The 17,405-nt window shown below is 36.6% G+C and overlaps 1 protein-coding gene across 2 annotated transcripts; it reads right to left on the bottom strand.

Moving 5' to 3' along the window:
* Positions 1-97: 97 nt before the first annotated feature.
* LOC127617699 (nuclear factor NF-kappa-B p100 subunit-like) lies at positions 98-15,635 on the bottom strand. 2 transcript variants are annotated; one of them, XM_052089754.1, is made up of 24 exons: positions 15,262-15,635; positions 14,530-14,590; positions 12,672-12,711; positions 12,385-12,463; positions 12,241-12,281; positions 11,236-11,334; positions 10,977-11,128; positions 10,315-10,427; positions 10,056-10,214; positions 9,511-9,615; positions 9,331-9,419; positions 9,064-9,202; positions 8,718-8,858; positions 8,451-8,627; positions 5,286-5,427; positions 4,670-4,784; positions 4,339-4,546; positions 3,542-3,711; positions 3,343-3,445; positions 2,581-2,804; positions 2,375-2,456; positions 2,120-2,283; positions 968-1,079; positions 98-795 (listed from the first exon to the last, which is right to left on the bottom strand). In XM_052089754.1, the coding sequence occupies exons 2-24, from the start codon at positions 14,544-14,546 to the stop codon at positions 719-721; spliced, it is 2,748 nt and encodes a 915-aa protein (XP_051945714.1). In that variant the 5' UTR covers positions 14,547-14,590; positions 15,262-15,635; the 3' UTR covers positions 98-718. The 2 variants fall into 2 exon arrangements, with proteins under 2 accessions (XP_051945714.1, XP_051945712.1); XM_052089752.1 differs by having other exon boundaries at positions 15,102-15,634.
* Between the last annotated feature and the right edge of the window lie 1,770 nt (positions 15,636-17,405).

Consider the following 17,405-nt stretch of genomic DNA (forward strand, 5'->3'; position numbering starts at 1 on the left):
TTTAGTCTAAAACATGTCTATATGCATGTTTTGTAATTATATAAAGATATGAATTTACAAGGTGTACAACGAGGTATAAAATGGTATAGGCACTGAATAACGAAATAATAGCTTTATTAAAACAAACAAACAAACAAACATATTTACTCATCCACTGCACAAGCACATAACTGCAACCACAAGTACACATAAATAAACATTATCGTATAGAGGTCTTTAGAAGTATCAGAAAATGAACTGAACTAAATAGATTTGACAAGCATCACAATGAGATTTGCATTTTATTTTGCATTTATCAAAAAAAGAGCTTACTTCATCCTTATTAGAACATTTCGCAGATATATTCCAAGGTTACAGTTGTGCTATGGAAATGACAAGTGCATTTCTGTTAAGTCACTGTTCGAGAGTTGCTCTTAAGGTACAAGTGCTGAAATGTCTGCAATAAAACTACAGCTTCACTTCAAACCTTGGGGAATCTGTGTCTCAAAGCAACTGATCTCCTTTGTAATGTTTTCTTACTCAGTTATGCAATACCACTGAGGGCTTTTGACCTCAGAAAAATCCTTTACAATCTTTCTCTGTGATGAAAAAAGCACTGTAATTCCACTTGATTGAGATGATGAACAGCCTAATCCATTAGTTTGCAAAATAAAAATCGGTCCGAGTAGAGGCTGCCAGATAAAGTGCCAAGTTATTCTCAATTAACATGTCCGGCTAATCAGTGATTGGCCACTGCAGGATTTGCTATATCCTCTCCGATGGACTGACTCCCAAAGCCGCTGTCCTCTGTAGAATCTGGGAGAAAGAAAAAGGTGATAGGTGTGTTTTATTTGCAATTTACTGCCCAAAGTTTGCATATAGTGTAAAAACTTGTCTTGTATTGGCAAGTTTCTCAGTGAAAGATTGATGTAATTGTTCACAATCATTTCATATTTAGACTCTTCTTTCACCAGCTGTGTGTGTATACCTGTGCTCTGCTTGTCCTCTTTGGGTTGGCTGTCTCTTAGCAGTCTCACTCCTTCACTCACACCCAGTGACTGCAGCGCCTCCACCAGGCCGTCCACAGGACCACCACTTAGCTGAGCACAAACATAAACACTTAAACCATTCCTATCTGAAGCTGACAGGCAATAGGCTTAGAATTCAACAGCATTTCAACCTTTACTACAATCCATTTAAAAAAAAAAGAGAGAGAGAGAGAGAGAGAGAGAGATGAAAATTCTCACAAAATTGTCTTCTGCTATCCCAGATATGTATGACTTTCTTTCATCTGCTTAACTCAAATGAAGATTTTTAGAAGAATTTCTCAGCTCTTTTGGTCCATACTGTACAATGTAAGTGAATGTGTGTCAAAATTTTGAAGCGCCAACAATCACAAAAGTCAGCATAAAAGTAATCCATAAAACGCCAGTGGTTAAAGCAATCTCTTCAGAAGTGATATGATTGGTTTGGGTGAGAAACAGATCACTTTTACATTCTTCTTCTTGTGTTTTTGGTGATTCATATTCTTCGTGCATACCACCCCCTGCTGGGCAGGGAAAATAATTTCTAGCAAAAAAACTACCTAAATATTGATCTGTTTCTCACCCACACATGATATCACTTCTGAAAATATGGATTAAAACACTGGAGTCAAACTGATTACTTTTATGATCCTTTAATGTGCTTTTTGGAGCGTCAAATTTCTAGCACCCATTTACTTGCATTGTATGGACCTACAGACCATAAATACTCTTTTTAAATCTTAATTTGTGTTCTGCAGAAGAAAGAAAGTCTTACACATCTGGGATGGCATGAGGGTGAGTAAATGATAGAATTTTCATTTTTGGGTGAACTATCCCTTTAATACTGAACAGTACAGACTGCACACTGCCTACTTTTTCTTAAAAAATAGTAGGCATATGTCTAACAGAACACATTATGCAACAATAAATGGTTCAATCAGTAGTATCATATTTTGCATGTTTAATTTGGTCAATTATAATTTATTTTTTTTAAAACTTGCAATAAAATCTGGTTATTCAGGAATCAAGATAATTTGCATATACATACTAAATACTGCAGAAATAGTATATAGTATGGTGAAAAGATTAAGACATAACATGAAATAGTCTCTTACCTGATAGTTCTCGAGAAGCTTCTGGCAGGGTGATGGACTCTCCTGGTACAGGTGAGTAAGTGTGAGCATGCCCAGTTTTTCTGCCAGCTCTTTCCAGGGTACATGGTCTTGAATAAGAATACTACACAGTTTTGTGAGCACCTCACTGTCCAAACCGTGGCTCACTGCAGGAAGGGCAGTACAAATCAGTCTGAGCCCAACTACTATATATGCCAGAAGCTATGGGTTTGAGAACATCGGCCTATGCCTCATTACCTTCATCTGTGCATATTTTGGTCCTCTTGGGGGAGTGTGAACTGGACTTGGGACCTTTTCTGCCATCTAATAGATCTCTAACCTGTGGAAGACAATGGTATTACAAAAGGTTAAATCTATTGCATACAGTATATTTACTTATTCATCCACCCCCAAAACAAACACTATCTGTTATTATGATATACAAAAACTGTTAAGTATAAAACCTTTTGGCATTTGGCCAGGTCAAATGGTGTGTGTCCAGCAGCAGGTCTCTTGCGCAGGTTAAATGCACCTCTCTCAGATGATATTGACATGCACTGAACTTGCTGAACGACGTCATCTTGAGGCTGCCTGTCGGAAACATTATTCATTTCATACTCCTCATCTTCATCAGAGGAAGAAGAGCTGAAGAAAAGAGGCTCATCGTTCTCCAAGCGTTTATCAGCACCTAGAAATGAAGACAACGGGAGATGGTTAATCCAACTAATATAAGGTAACGGATCACATGTAATATGTATTGTGTAATCAGGTTACAAAAATCAAGTACTTAGTAATTCGATTAAATTACATTTTAAAATATTTTACTAAATACTTTATGGATTACATGACTATATACTAATCAAGCAATTGCAGTAAATTATTCACAATTTATTGATCCCCCAATTTTTTTAAATCTAATTTTTCACACTACAAAAAATACAGTATATTCACTGTAGAAATCCCCATGAATTTATTTAATTTGCATGACTTTTCCAGGCCTGGAAATTCCCCGATATTTCCAGGTTTACCATGACTGTGTTTACAAAGTCTATTCATTTCATGTGAATGTGATCAAGATATGCAAAATCAATGTGAATTTACATATACATACAGTACATTTATAAACTGTAAGTGCAGTATATATCCTTTATGACTGTCAATGTGGTGCCTCCAGACCCTCACAGATATCACTGTATTAAATTTAGGAAATGAGGTCTCTTTGTTACCTGCAGCAATCAACATGGAGCAGAGAGGTGGAGATCCCTGACTGACAGCAAAGTGAAGAGGACTGTTGCCTCCATAAGTACATGCATTCACGTCAGCTTTCAGCTGTAACAGAAATTAGAAGACAAACTGTTTTCCTGAATATGAAACATTTCTGATGTCTGCAAGCTAAAGCACAGTTCTAGCAACAGCTAATTTTACCTCAGTAATAAGACTACAGGCCACTTTTAAAAGGTTGTCCCTCACTGCCAGATGCAGTGCTGTGCAGCCACTTTTCTGCTCAGGCATGTTAATCTTTGCTCCAGCATCGACCAACAACTGAAGACAGCGTTCTCTGTCTTTCCTCACAGCAAGATGGACTGGATATTGACCTGAGAAAGGGAAGAAGAGGGAAAAAAATCTCAGCATGCTATTGCCTCCATGTAAAATTCTACATGCAATGTTGTAAAATTTTCACTCCAAAACTATTTCTTACTCAGTATTTTTGCCTTGTTTTCTAGTAAAAATATCAAGACATCCTTAACAAGTTACATTTACAAGTGTTTTCAGAGAACTATAACAACATTTTGTGAAGAAAAATAACTATTTGGGGCCAGAAATATAAACTTCTTTTACCTTTATTTCCAACCCCATTGGTAAATAGTTATTTCTTGTTTTAAGAACAAGCCTCACTACATTTTGTAAGAGCTCATACCATTTTACTTCTAAAATAAATGTATCTTGTTTTGGTCACCATGAATTCAAAATTGACAATTCTTATTTTCTTATTGGATGTTGTTGTTTTTATTATAAAAGCATCTGTGCACGTTTTCTTAAATAAATGGCTTGCCCTCTTAATATTTGATAAAAAATTTGTTCAATCAAAAAAGCAAACCGAACAGCACTTGTGTCAAGGCACTTCGGGGTGACTTTAAAGATGTATAGATATTTTTACTGAAAAACAAGACAAAAAAATTTAGAGTAGGAAAATGAGTTCAGTTTTAATGATTATCTCTCACCTGAGAAGTCAGCACAGTTTACTAGATGGGCATAGCACTCTCCCAGCAGGCCTAAGACCACTTGTAGTAAGGTCTCATCTCCAGTGTAAGCGGCCAGGTGAAGTGCTGTCCGCCCGTCTAGGTCTAGCAGGCTCGGGTCTGCACCAGTTTTCATCAACATCTCAACTAACTTAGTTTGCTTTGTGATTACAGCCAGATGCAATGGAGTCTAGAGAGGGAAAGAATATTTAGTGTTTGCATATGATACCTATAAAATAAACATTTATAATTTGATTGAGAGGATTAGATAAAATTAAAAGAGTACTTTCACAGCAAATAGATGTCGAGTTACCTGACTGAGGTTATTGATTTTGTTGATGAACTTCTGCTGAGGCGTTTTCATCATGGCTTGAATGAGCTGTTGCACCACAACAGGTTGCTGGTGGATTATAGCAAGGTGTAGAGGCCTATAGGGAAATAAGTAAATGTATTCATTAAGACGCTTTAATCCAAAGCAACTTACAAATTGGGAAAAAGAAAAAAGGAATTCCTCATAATTGAACACTAACTACTCAGTAATAAAGGTTTAAGAGGTAGCACACATATTGCATAGAAAGTAACTGATTGGACACAGTACTTTAAGGCAGGGGTACCCACAACCTTTTTGTTAGCTGTACCCCTATGATGCAAAACATTTCCTTGATGTGCTTTTTGAATGCAGTAAATCTAAATTTCACAACATTTTCACATGTAATTGTGTAAATTTTATACAATCATGTAAACGTTCTATTTTCATAGTTTTTATTTTATACATTTATAATTGCAAGTGGTACATTTTTATTCAATTTAAATTTGCATTGCCATTTCCATCACAATCTCAACTATTACAAACACCTAGTTGGGAAACCCAGCCTAATTCATAAAGACTGTGTACATACTGAAATGCAGAAATGTGAAAAAACCCTTACGTGTCTCCGTTCTCATCTTGCACTCCACATAGATGTCTCTGCAGAAACACCAGGGGCCGTACATCCCCCGTGCTGCAGTATTCTAACAAAGCACGAGCAGTGCACTTTGCAGTCAAAGTGGCGTGATTCTGCAGAGCTGTGGCTGGAAACATTATTGAGTGCATAAGCATCTAAAATCTGAATGACTTGTACATTATGTGTCAGTTTCAAGGCAGCTGAGAACTGGGTTAACTTAAAGGGATAGTTCAACCAAAAATCATTATCATTAACTCACCCTAATGCTATCGAAGAGGTGTATGATTGACTTTCTTCTGCAGAACACAATCAAAGAATTTTAGAGGAATATCTCAGCTCTGTAGGTCCATACAATGTAAGTGAATGGTGGCCAGACCTTTGAAGCACCAAAAAGCACATAAAGGTAGCTTTAAAGTAATCCATAAGACTCCAATGGATTTATCAATGTCTTCTGAAGCGATCCAATCGGTTTTGGGTGAGAACAGACCAAAATGCAACAGATTTTTCACTATACTGTAGACCTTGATTGCAGTCTCCTTGGCGATCATGATTTCAAGCTCGATTACACTTCCTATAGCACCATCTAGCTTGAAATCAAGATTGTGCATACTGTAGATTGTAATAGCAAGATGTACAGTGAAAAATAAGTTACATTTTGGCCTGTTCTCACCCAAAATTGTCTGGATCACTTCAAAACACTTTGATTAATCCATTGGAGTCAAAAGGTCTGGCTAATATTCACTTGCATTGTATGGATATACAGAGATGAAATATTCTCCTAAAAATAAGAATTTGTGTTCTCAGGCTTCCCACTCTTTTCAAGGTACAATTTTCAAAGACATTTTAACAACATTTCAACAGGACATTTACACCCAACAAGTGTAATATTTTAGCAGAAACACGTGTCCATTTAAATCAAGCATTTTGGCATTTCTGTTTGTTTTTGATGTTAGTTTCTCACCTCCAGACAGTTTGCTCCATGCCCAGTGTGATTATCAATCCCCTTAAAGCTGTGATTTAATTAAACAACTACATAGTCTGTATGTGCTGTGCACTTCAGAGTGCTCTCTGTCTCTGATTAGGATGAGGTGTTTTCAATGTATGAATGAGCAGCCATCTCTACACATTCATTTTGAAACGCGCATCACTTGCAGATTATTTATTTATTCAATTAAATTCAATTTTTTTTTTGTTTAATTATCACACAAGGACATATTCAAATTTTAATTTGATTAACTGTACATACATTTTCACCCAAATACATCATATTCCATGACATTCTACGTTTTATTGCTAATGCCATTCTTATGACTAGATTCTTTGTTTTACGCGAACTACGTGTGGTAACTGCGGTATAAGCTGACTTCAATAGTTAAATTTTTTTTTTATTAATTTACATCCCAAAGTATTAAGGCCATATCACCATGCTACCAACACAGTGTAAATTAATTTAAAAATATCTGTGGTCCAACTGTCATTGTTGTCTAAAATGGATAACTCACAGGGATGGTGAGACAATCACTGGTTCACAAACATGTTTTCCGGGGAATAAATTAAAAGCACCAATTTAAGCCATTTTAATGTTTCAAGTATAGCAAATAATCTGCATAATTGTGCAGAATTAGCTGCACAAATAAAGGGTAATTTGTTGTGCCTTGCTTCGATTTCACAAATGTGTTCAGTTTAATTAATTGATTAGTTTAGTGGCCACATCTGGAGATGCCACTATGTGGTGACAAATGAGCATCTTATGTGCAATTTAAAAGTCATTGAATCATTTTGAGATGTTCAAGACTGAAATCTGCCAAGAGACTTTAAACATTATAAGAACAAAGCAGATCTATAAATTCCACTCAGTTTGTGAACTGCCAAGCATGACTTTTCATTCAAAAAGACAACAATAATAGTCTAACAATATTAATGAGTATTAATTACGTCTTTACCGTCTCTATTAAAATTTGCATGTCAAATCTACTGACTTCAGTAGAATGTTTAAGCATTATAAGAACAAAGCACATGTACCGGAAATCTACAGCATTTAAAATGCTGAGCATGACTTTTGTCCGAAAAGACAACAGTAATAGCCTAATAATAATCATTTTGAGTTTCAATAATGTTCTTTCGTCACTGTAAAGGACATTTCACATGAGTTGAGTCGAGGCATCAACGTCAATTTTGGAAAATGTAATTACTGTAGTTCAATAACTGGGGTCTCTGGATATTTGGAAACAATAAGGTAATAATTTAAATAAATTCAATATCTCTTCATAAATTTGGACCGATAAAAAATATTTCTTGTAGCTTTGTACTTTCAAAGACATCATTTGTGAGGCAAAAACATGTGTGAAAAACACATTGGTGTGAAGTTTGAGCCAAGGTTGCACTGACACGTCACTTCATAGACTTCAATGTATTCATGTGATTGCCCCTCAAAGTATATAAAAATCAGATACTTTATTGCATTAATAGCTCTTCCGCCCTATTCTCTCAGAGAAAAACAAGGTAGACTCACATGCTGATGCTGAAGTAAACAAACAACATGCCCCTCTCATTCAGTCGGCCGGTACATAAACTAGGTTATTCAGTTTGTTTATGAATGAGAATGTATATTGTATATGGAATATGAATGAGAGTGCTGCTTCTCACTGTGAATGCGCTGCTGTAACCAATCAAGCCATCTGACTCGGTTGGACCGCAATTGCCAAGCACACGATTGGCCTCTGCTATAATCAATCACAAGGGTGTAAGCACCCTTAACCTTTGACGTTGTTTTACAATGCACAGCAGCCGGTAGTGACAATGATGACTCCTATTCAGAGTCCCGGACTTTACCATGTTTTTGTACATGTAACAATATCCTTGCTAGCGACACAGTCAAACCGTTTTATTATACTAAAATATTTTCCAGGGCATTTATGTATTTTTCTAATTTTGCATGACATTTCCATGACTGTAAAAAATGCATTACAAAATTTCTGGTTTTCCAGGACACATTGGATCCCTGGTTCTGCAGAATCTGGGATGGCATAAGGGTGAGTAAATGATGAGAGAATTTTTATTTTAGGTGAAGTAACACTTTAAAGATTGTGTAGTTTAAAAATCAGACAAGACTTTAGATTTAGGTACCAATTTGTGTTTCCTGATACTTACCAATCTGAATGAGCTGCTGTTGCATTGGAGAACCAGGCTGGGTTTGTGTGTTTGTTGGCTGATTGGGAGATCTATCCGTCTGTGGAGTGGAGCCTGACATCTGTGCCCCTCCCCCAAATCCACCACATCCACCAGCATAAAACCCTGAACCATCCATTGTATGGTTATATTGAAAACCTATATGCATAATTAATAATTTTAATGTTTGAACAACAGAATAAATTTAGACTGATTTAATTAGTACAATCCACATGTAGAGTCTCTCACTTCCTCCCATTCCACCTCCACCTCCTCCTGTTCCAGCTCCAGGACCGCCAAAGCCCCCTGCTCCTCCTTGAGGTCCTCCCCGCCAATGATCATATGGCTGAGGAAGGGCCTTCAACCTCTTCCTCTGAACTTCTTCTTTGTCTAGGGAAAAAAAAATAAAAGCGCTCTCACATGTTAATAACATGAAGCCATCATGGCTAACACTTTTCTACTGTTGAAGAATAAAACATTCAATGCAATATGAAATGTAGCAACATGTACTGTATATTAGGCTTGCATTTCATTCTGTTGTTTCAGAATCGTATATAAAGTCATAAGGACTGATGTTTTGGTCACCACTACTAACCTTGATTGTGTGGAATATATGTGAACTGCTTGGGTTCACTGCAGTCACCACCCTTCTTCCTCTTGAGTTGCAGGAACACCGTGACAGGGCGTGTGATATCTGTGCAGCGGTACGGTGGTGTCTTAAACACGATTGCATACTAAGCGATGAAAAAGAATATTAGGGTTGATGTTTTTAAAAGACTTAATTGCATCCAATGGCCAGTGACTGACCTAATAAGGGCAATCAATCATACAAGGATTGAGAATCATATAGCTTGTAACTCACCTGTTTGTGAACATCAGTGGGGGAGAAGTCTCCAAATGCCTCCCATCCTCCATCCTCTTCCTCCTCATAAAAACGAATGTCAATATCATCTGGAAATGAACAAGTATAAATGTAATTTGATGTAAATAAAAGTTTGTGAAGTTCTGCAAATCTTTTTGGAGGTTGAAAAATGAGAATAACCTTTTTGAACTTTATCACAGAGAAGAAAGACCTCTTCTCCTCCCAGCACTGATCCAGAGGTTTTATCCATGCGGGAAATCTTCAGATTGGAAGCATTTGGTGATTCTAGATAAAAAGAGTTTTCACATTAGTTATAATAAGAACACTGCATTTGCCATTCTTTTCTTCATTCCAATTTTAATAATCAGCACATGTAAATTGACAGCATGTTACTGACATTCCTTTAAGGCTTTTAATTAATTTACAATCTCTTTAATTTACCAACGCTGCCTAAATTAGCAAGTTAAAATTAATTTTTTCAATACATAGAAAAATTGCTCTTTTACTTACAGTATGGAAAAAGTATTTAATTTTGTTTTTCTTTTAAATCACAGTGCCTAATGAAATTGGTTTCTTTTGGTAACCAGATTTGACTGTTTCTTCCCCTCCAAACTTCAAGACTGACCTCAGTTTGTGGTAGATGTGCAAGTCTTTTTTTTTTTTTTACCAACATTATTTTTTTTTTTTCATGAATTCCATTCATTCTTATGATATATGGGACTTACTACTATCATAGATGGGGTTGGAGACAACATGCTTCAGGGCTCTGGTGAAACCCCCATTGCTGTCCTGAAGATAAGCTGTAAATTTTAATCTTACGATGTTTAGATCCATGGCTTTGCCCAGTTCCTTGGCCTCTTGAAAAATAGCCTGTTCCTCTGCATCTGTATGATTTCACAGGGCAGTGAAAAAGAGCAAAACAACATAAGAAGTGGAAAATGGTTGATTCAATAATTCAGTTTGATAATTAAATCACTGTCTTACCAGTAAACTTATATCCAGGCGTTTTCATTCTTCGCTTCTCTTCTCTTAACCTTTTTGTTAATATTTCAACCACACCTCTCTTAGTGACATGGAGAATGCCTAAATTGCTGAATCTAGTCAAAGAGGATGCCAGAATTAGCGACAGACCATGTTATGTCTAAGCTGGTCCTTGGACATTCAAAGATTATCGTCATTGGCTGATTACCAGTGGGCCAAATCAGCCAATTAACAAAAGTGGTTATTCTGCCAATTGTCAGTTCAAAGTCAACCGATAGCCTTGTCAATTAAATTAATTTATTTAATTGCTGAATTCAAACTCTTTAAGTGAATTTGGAGTAAATATGTTGTAAAACAAGAGTTTGTTTCATTTAAGAAATGTACTTACATTTCATTTGATAACATTAAAGTGTGGTGTGTATACTGTATATCGGTATTATGTCAGCTATCGGCCACTGAATAACCCATATTGGTCGGGATGAATAAAGATTTCACTGATTTACAGTAAGCATTGTATTGTCACATACAATCATATGACTCAAATCAAAAACATCACATGATGATAAACTTAATATGCCTTACGCAATTCACTTCAATCATAATAACAAGGAAAGAGAACATATGAGAATGATCATTAGTAGTTGTGTAAAGGGTATTTCACTCACTGTGCTGTGAGATCGTTGGGCCCCACATCAATGGTGCATATACCGCTGTCGTTACACTGGCGTCCCACAAGGCTGTGTGCATGGACACGAGGGGGGTCTGTGTGCGTCACTAACTGTACTTCTACACGAGCATGGCCCGCATAGTTTGACACCTTTAGATGTAGAAAAGCATCTGAGTGTGCTGGGCTGTTTATCATATATATATATATATTATCATTTCATATTCATTGAATGGCAATGACCATGTAACATAACCAACCTTGACTGTGGGATATGTCCTTCGGTTTCTCTCGCTGGAGGCACCAGGCAAGCCTCCGTGGGATGGGCCCTCACATTCATAACGAAATCTGAATCCCCTCTGCAACACACATTATCATTACCATAATATCTTACAGATAAAACATGACTTTGGGGGAATTCCAGTGCATACTTTCTGGAATTATCCCAAGTCATCTGCAAAGTAAATACAGCATGGCTCATTACAATGACATTTGTGATGAGTTTTTACATTCAAAATGACGATGAAATACACACATTTTAGATTTTAACATTAACTCTTTCCCCGCCAAACACGGAATAAACGCTTCCCCGCCAAACACGGAATTTTCCGGGTTTCCGTGTTTTAGGTGTTATACGGTAAGGAAGACCCCTGCGCATGTTTTGAAAGAGTACGCAACTCTTTGATCAAAGAAACAGACTGCGATCGTCTCAAACATGAAGAAGTGGAGTATGAGAAGCTCAAAATATCAGACATAAACATGCCTTTTTCTCAGCTTTTTGTCTGAAATGTTGTTTTTTGACAAAACCTACCTCTGTTCAAGTCGCAATAAAAAAAGAACTTTTTGCCTAAAAGCAGAGGCTCAGATCTTTATTGTGATATATAGCATCTTCATATATTCATGGAAGAAAATATTCTGCGGGCCATTAAAGTTTAGCGAAAATCGTCAAAAACCCTGGCGGTGGCTGGCAACTTTTTTTAAAAAACGCTGGCGGGGAAAGAGTTAATATTTAAAATAAAAAAATTCATAAAAAACAAAATACCCATGGCACTCTTATTATATTAAAAAGCTTATATTATCTAATTAAACATGAGTGATATGGGTGTTTTGCGTTTCGGGGCTATTTTGAACCCTTGACCATATAATCTAACCGCCTAAAATCTACAACCCAATTTTGTAGCACACTTTACTTTTGTAAAGTAAGTATTAATATATTAATGTTGACAGTTATGTCAAAAACAGTGTGAAGACTTATGTGAACACACCTGCTTTGGTTCCTCAATTATCTGCAGATAAGGTCCATGAACTGAAATATAGAAAACCCACATAGCAAACTAAATAAACAACAAAAGCAAACCATCAATAAAATAATCAATACGGCAAGACATATAGGCACATTGTTAACTTACCTGTCTCTGGCACATAGGGTTCAGTTTTGACCTCAAACGGTGATTGTATATATGGGAGGCCCACCATAAACTGTAAAGACTGAAGATGCCATATGCAAACAGTTGGTAGTGTTATATTAAATAGGTTATATATTTGTGTGTGTAAAGGCAACTTAACAAGTCAAATCTTTAGCATACTGTACAGTGCAATGTGATTGACAAAAAAGCTAAAGATATAAAAAATGATTAAAGATAAAGATTCAATGTAACAGAAATCTGAATATCATAATCATTATAATGTGGCTCACCTCACTGTCAAACTTCATTGCATACTGTGTATCATCCATCCTGTAATGTTGAAGCAGAGAAAACGTATTAAGACCGTCTCATTCAGAAGAAAGCTTTCAACTCTAAAAAGCTTAAGTAACAAGCAAGCTGTTGTCATACAGTCGCCATGCTGAATCAAAACACACTGTTAGATTCAACTAAGCTGCAAACCCCCTCAGATACAATTAATTTCCCCAGTTTTTCCCCCACAGCAGTATTCTGACAGGAAGGTGTAGACGTAGCCTACCAGACAAACAAAATGCAGAGGAAGAAATGCTCTCAGTTTTACACAAACGACCTGCGCAGTATGTTTCACTTTCAGCGTCAGAACAAGGATGTATGCATTTATTTTTTTGTCTCTCTCCCCCTCCCTCCTTTATTGCTCACTTGCTCGCGCTACTTCCAGGAAGTACGGCACTGAAAAAACAGAGGAAAGCCCCCAGAATACCAGCTCTCTGCTGCCATAGATGTCAAATCCTGAGAAATGCAGGTACATGCATATTCTCACCCTGACATCAAGACTTCCCATTTCTGAATTTCCTCAACTTTCCACAGGCTTTTTTTTGTTGAATCCCCTAATCTTCCTTTTAAGGTACTTTTAAACAAAATTCATATTATGATTCCCATTCATTTTTTTCCTTCAAGATTTAATCGCAAAATCTGTGACTTGTGATTCAAAGAATGACATGCAGAAAGAAATCCACCTGTGAGTGATTTACTATAATGAATGCATTTCTTGTTGAAAGAGCAACCGAATTAGTCAGATATCTAGATAGTGCCATCAATACACATGCCGTGTGAACGGCCCAAAAATATGGGGAATTCCCCTATCCGTTGGCCCACAGATACTTCCACTCTATCTCTGAATAATATAATTAATTATATTTACTTGTTCACTAGGATAAAATATGAAATAGGCATTAGAAGTAACTATGTTTTATTTGAGTATTTTTCAGTGTTGATAATATTGGTTATCCATGGCTTTCCAAGATGACAGGATTGCACAAAATGTTCTCTTCAACTTTTACTGACAAGAAAGAGGAAGTTTCTTACTGAGTTTACTTAGATTGCTCTAAAGTGCCAAATGCCCCAAGCCCCCACCCCACCCCACCCATGGGACAAGTGGAAGACTAAACTATGTATTTACTTCTGAGGTGTCAGAGCTCATATTGTGGCACTATGATGAGTGAAACTGCAAATCCTGACGTCACTTAAAAGAGAGTAAATCTCCTCTGGATCACAACCACATCCTGTCCTTCTTCTGTGAAATGATAGCATCTTAACTTCTGGCAAGCAACCCCAAAATCCCCAAAATTAAAAAAAGAAGAAAAAAAAAACAACAGCTTCATCAGGCTAAAGGAGTTTCATAAACAGAAACAATCTCAGGCAAACAAGTTTGCACTGCTTGAAGACCAACCACAAATAAACCTCACACCTCCATTGATAAAAATGCACAAAATCTGACTTTGTCTGTAAATTCTTTGTATGCATGTAGAAATGTGAAAGAACTATGTAATTATTCACTGACCACTGCAATGACTCTACCATGGACAAATGGTACCTGTAATATAATCTTACTGGAAACATTTTGAATCTAGTAATGCAACTGCAATTTAATGTTTTCAAGAGACCAATGCAAGCTTCAGCAAAATGCACAAAACAAAATCCTCCAGTTAGTGGCATACTGCATGCTGAAACCAGCTAAAATTCCATAAGTAACACGTAATCATGTCAAACCTTTAGGAGTACTTTGAAGTAGGCACAGTCTGAGCTGCTAGCAAATACATCAAGTTTATGTCTACATCATAAGCAGCTCACTAGATTTAAAGTGTAATGTACCTGAGTGCTCCTGCCATTCTGTGTTCTGCAGGGTCATCCGAACCGACTCTGGGCTCTCTGTCTGAAATTAATGGAAATTTTAAGAGTAACGGTGTTTGTGGGGTTGTTATTTCCCTGTTGTACAGTAACTCGGCACCAAAAAGTACATCTGACATTTGACGGGACTTTCCCGCAGACTAGCACAAACAGCACCAAAACAGACAGGACAAACCTTACATGTACAATCAATAACTTGAATTTTCGTAAACCAGGTTTATGTTTTATCATTCTTTTGCAAAAAAATATGCACGAGGGTCATCCTGTATAAACCGAGCTAACATTTTTTGGTTCCCAGAACGTTGGTACATATAGTTATAAAAATGAACCTGAAGAGAACGTTCATAGAACATTAGGAATTGTGTGAAAAAATAACTAAATGTGAACCAATTGCTAACGTTAACATTTTTACTATGCACTATTTAGATATGTCATTACTTTAAAATATTTCTACAGGCCTCTACTAATCTAAGACTTACATATCACAAAAACGTACATATGATAATATTGTTACACATAATACATATCAAACTTACCTTGGATAGCTGTGATGTTTGTTATAAATCTCGTGCAGTTTCAATTTATCGTCGGCGACAATAAACAATTGCTAAAATGTTAGCAAAAGTCTAACAAATCGTACACGAAAATATACCATCCATCAAGGAAACGTATGCTTTAGCGTCATTCAGTACTTACTCTCAAAACAACTTCATACAACTGTACACGTTCATGAATTGAAAGGCTCGGGTCCTGGAAAGCCCCTGACTCTAGGGGAATTCCTCTATCACGCGATGCCCTGGAAGAAGTTTGATTGGTGTCAAAAGTCTCTCTAGCAAGTCAGTCCACTGTCGGCCATTTTGGAACTCTCTCGGGAGGCTATTTCCAGTCATGCCAGTGCAGCTCCTATCTAATTGAATGGAGAAAGACCGAAATCTAAAAAAACGGTTAGTCAAAATTACGATCAAATAAAATATTTCAAACCAGCAATAAAATATGACAACACATTCATTGTGATTATATGCCTCATATTACGTTAAAAAAACAAAATTTCCCCGGCATTTAATAGCTAATACGCGTGCGTCTTCCAGTGTTGATTGGCTCTTTTAACTGTAAGGCGGGACTTCCTTTCTACACCCGTTGAATGTTGGGCGTTCAGAGCTCCGTGGTTAAGCTTGGTGTTAAGGGGGACATGTATATGCTTAAAAACTTCCGCTCAAATATAAAATAGTCTAACTAACTGATAATAATAATACAAATCCTAAAAATGCTTATTGACAAGTTCAAGACTATGATCTGTTAACAAGGCGTTGTTTGAACTTGCATAAAAATATATGGTAAAAATACTAATTTATTGCCAGATTTTTTATAACTTGCATTACAAATTACACCACAGTTCATTTTATGCCTAAATACCATACTTTATTTTGAGAGAAGCAGCCCTATTAGCCCTGCTGGAGAAGAAAAACAACAACAAACACCTATAACCTGGTTGGCTAGTCTTTGCTATTTTAAGCTAGTCTTGGATATTTCAAGCTGGCGCTCATTTGGTTTAGCTTCGAGGCCAGCTGTTCTCCCAACCTGACCATCCAAATATATAATACAATACAACTTTATTGTCAGCCGCAGTTGAAATTAGTCTTTGACCACACCTGCATCATTTATGACCAACATTAGAAAAAAATACAATAACATTTGTTAAAACAGTAAAAAAAAATTATATTAATGTTTGTCTGTCACTTGAGGGTAAAAGTGCAACAAAATTTTATTTATTATTAATTAATTAATACATTCAGGCAAATACCTCAGGCAAAAAAACACTTAAGAAAATAAAAATAACTAGTTAGTAGTACAGTGAACAAACAAACACAGGTGTAGTATAGGGTCAGCAGCAGAGCCGTGCCCCTGGAAGTTATGAGAATGGCCTCTGATGGAGAAGTAAAAGGGGAAGTACCTCACCTATGGACTTAAGCAGCTTTTCTGGGGGAGTGTTCGGATCTTCTGCACAAGAGCAGGAGGGACATGCACACAGATCTATCTCCATCTCTCACAGTTAAAACAACTGGCCTAGAAAGACATGTTATGAGGGTTTAACAGGAGAGAGAACAGACTGAGAAGTGATCCGCTAACTGGTTAAAATCAGTTGTACTTTACTAATGCAGTATTAACAATATAAATGTGTTAGCTCTGAAGTAAGTTTTATAAAATTTGCATTTAACATTTTTAAAGTGCAGCTTGAAGGAATAGTTCCCCCCAAAATGAAAATTCTCTCATAATTGACTCATCCTCCTGCCATCCCAGATGTGTATGACTTACTTTCTTCTGCGGAGCACAAATTAAGATTTTAGAAGAATATCTCAGCTCTGTCGGTCTGCACAAAAAAGCACATAAAGGCAGCATACAATTCAAGAGTCAAGCACTAGGAAATATAATCAGTCTTGAAGGATCATGCCTAGAGACTGCACTTGCAAAATGTACAGTGAAAAAGGAGTTATATTTTGGTTTGTACTCACCCAAAACTGATTTGATTGCTTCAGAAGACATGGATTAACCACTGGAGTCTTATGGATTACTTTTATGCAGTTAAGCCGTTTACGGCAAACTTTCTTTATGTGCTTTTTGGAGCTTCAAAGTTTTGGTTACCATTCACTTCTTCATTTCTGCAGAAGGAAGGTGACTTCACACATCTGGGGTGGCATGAGGGTGAGTTAATTATTAGAAAATGTTCATTTTTGGGTGAACTTTTGCTATAAATGTAAGAATATTTTTTGGGGCCAGTCCCATTCAATAATTTCAGAAATTAGAATTTACTTGATTACATGTCAATGAATGACACACTATAG

This window comes from Xyrauchen texanus, chromosome 24 (assembly GCF_025860055.1).
Source record: "Xyrauchen texanus isolate HMW12.3.18 chromosome 24, RBS_HiC_50CHRs, whole genome shotgun sequence".
Classification (NCBI taxonomy): Eukaryota; Metazoa; Chordata; class Actinopteri; order Cypriniformes; family Catostomidae; genus Xyrauchen; species Xyrauchen texanus.

Bases quoted from the DNA above. Each gene is read 5' to 3' on its own strand.
- LOC127617699 (XM_052089754.1), bottom strand. The intron at 5,428-8,450 runs GTAAGTATCAGG...TAATGTTTCCAG, and splicing joins ACAGCAGCTCATTCAGATTG to CCACAGCTCTGCAGAATCAC. The intron at 2,805-3,342 runs GTAACAAAGAGA...CTTCATTTCTAG, and splicing joins CTCCATGTTGATTGCTGCAG to GTGCTGATAAACGCTTGGAG.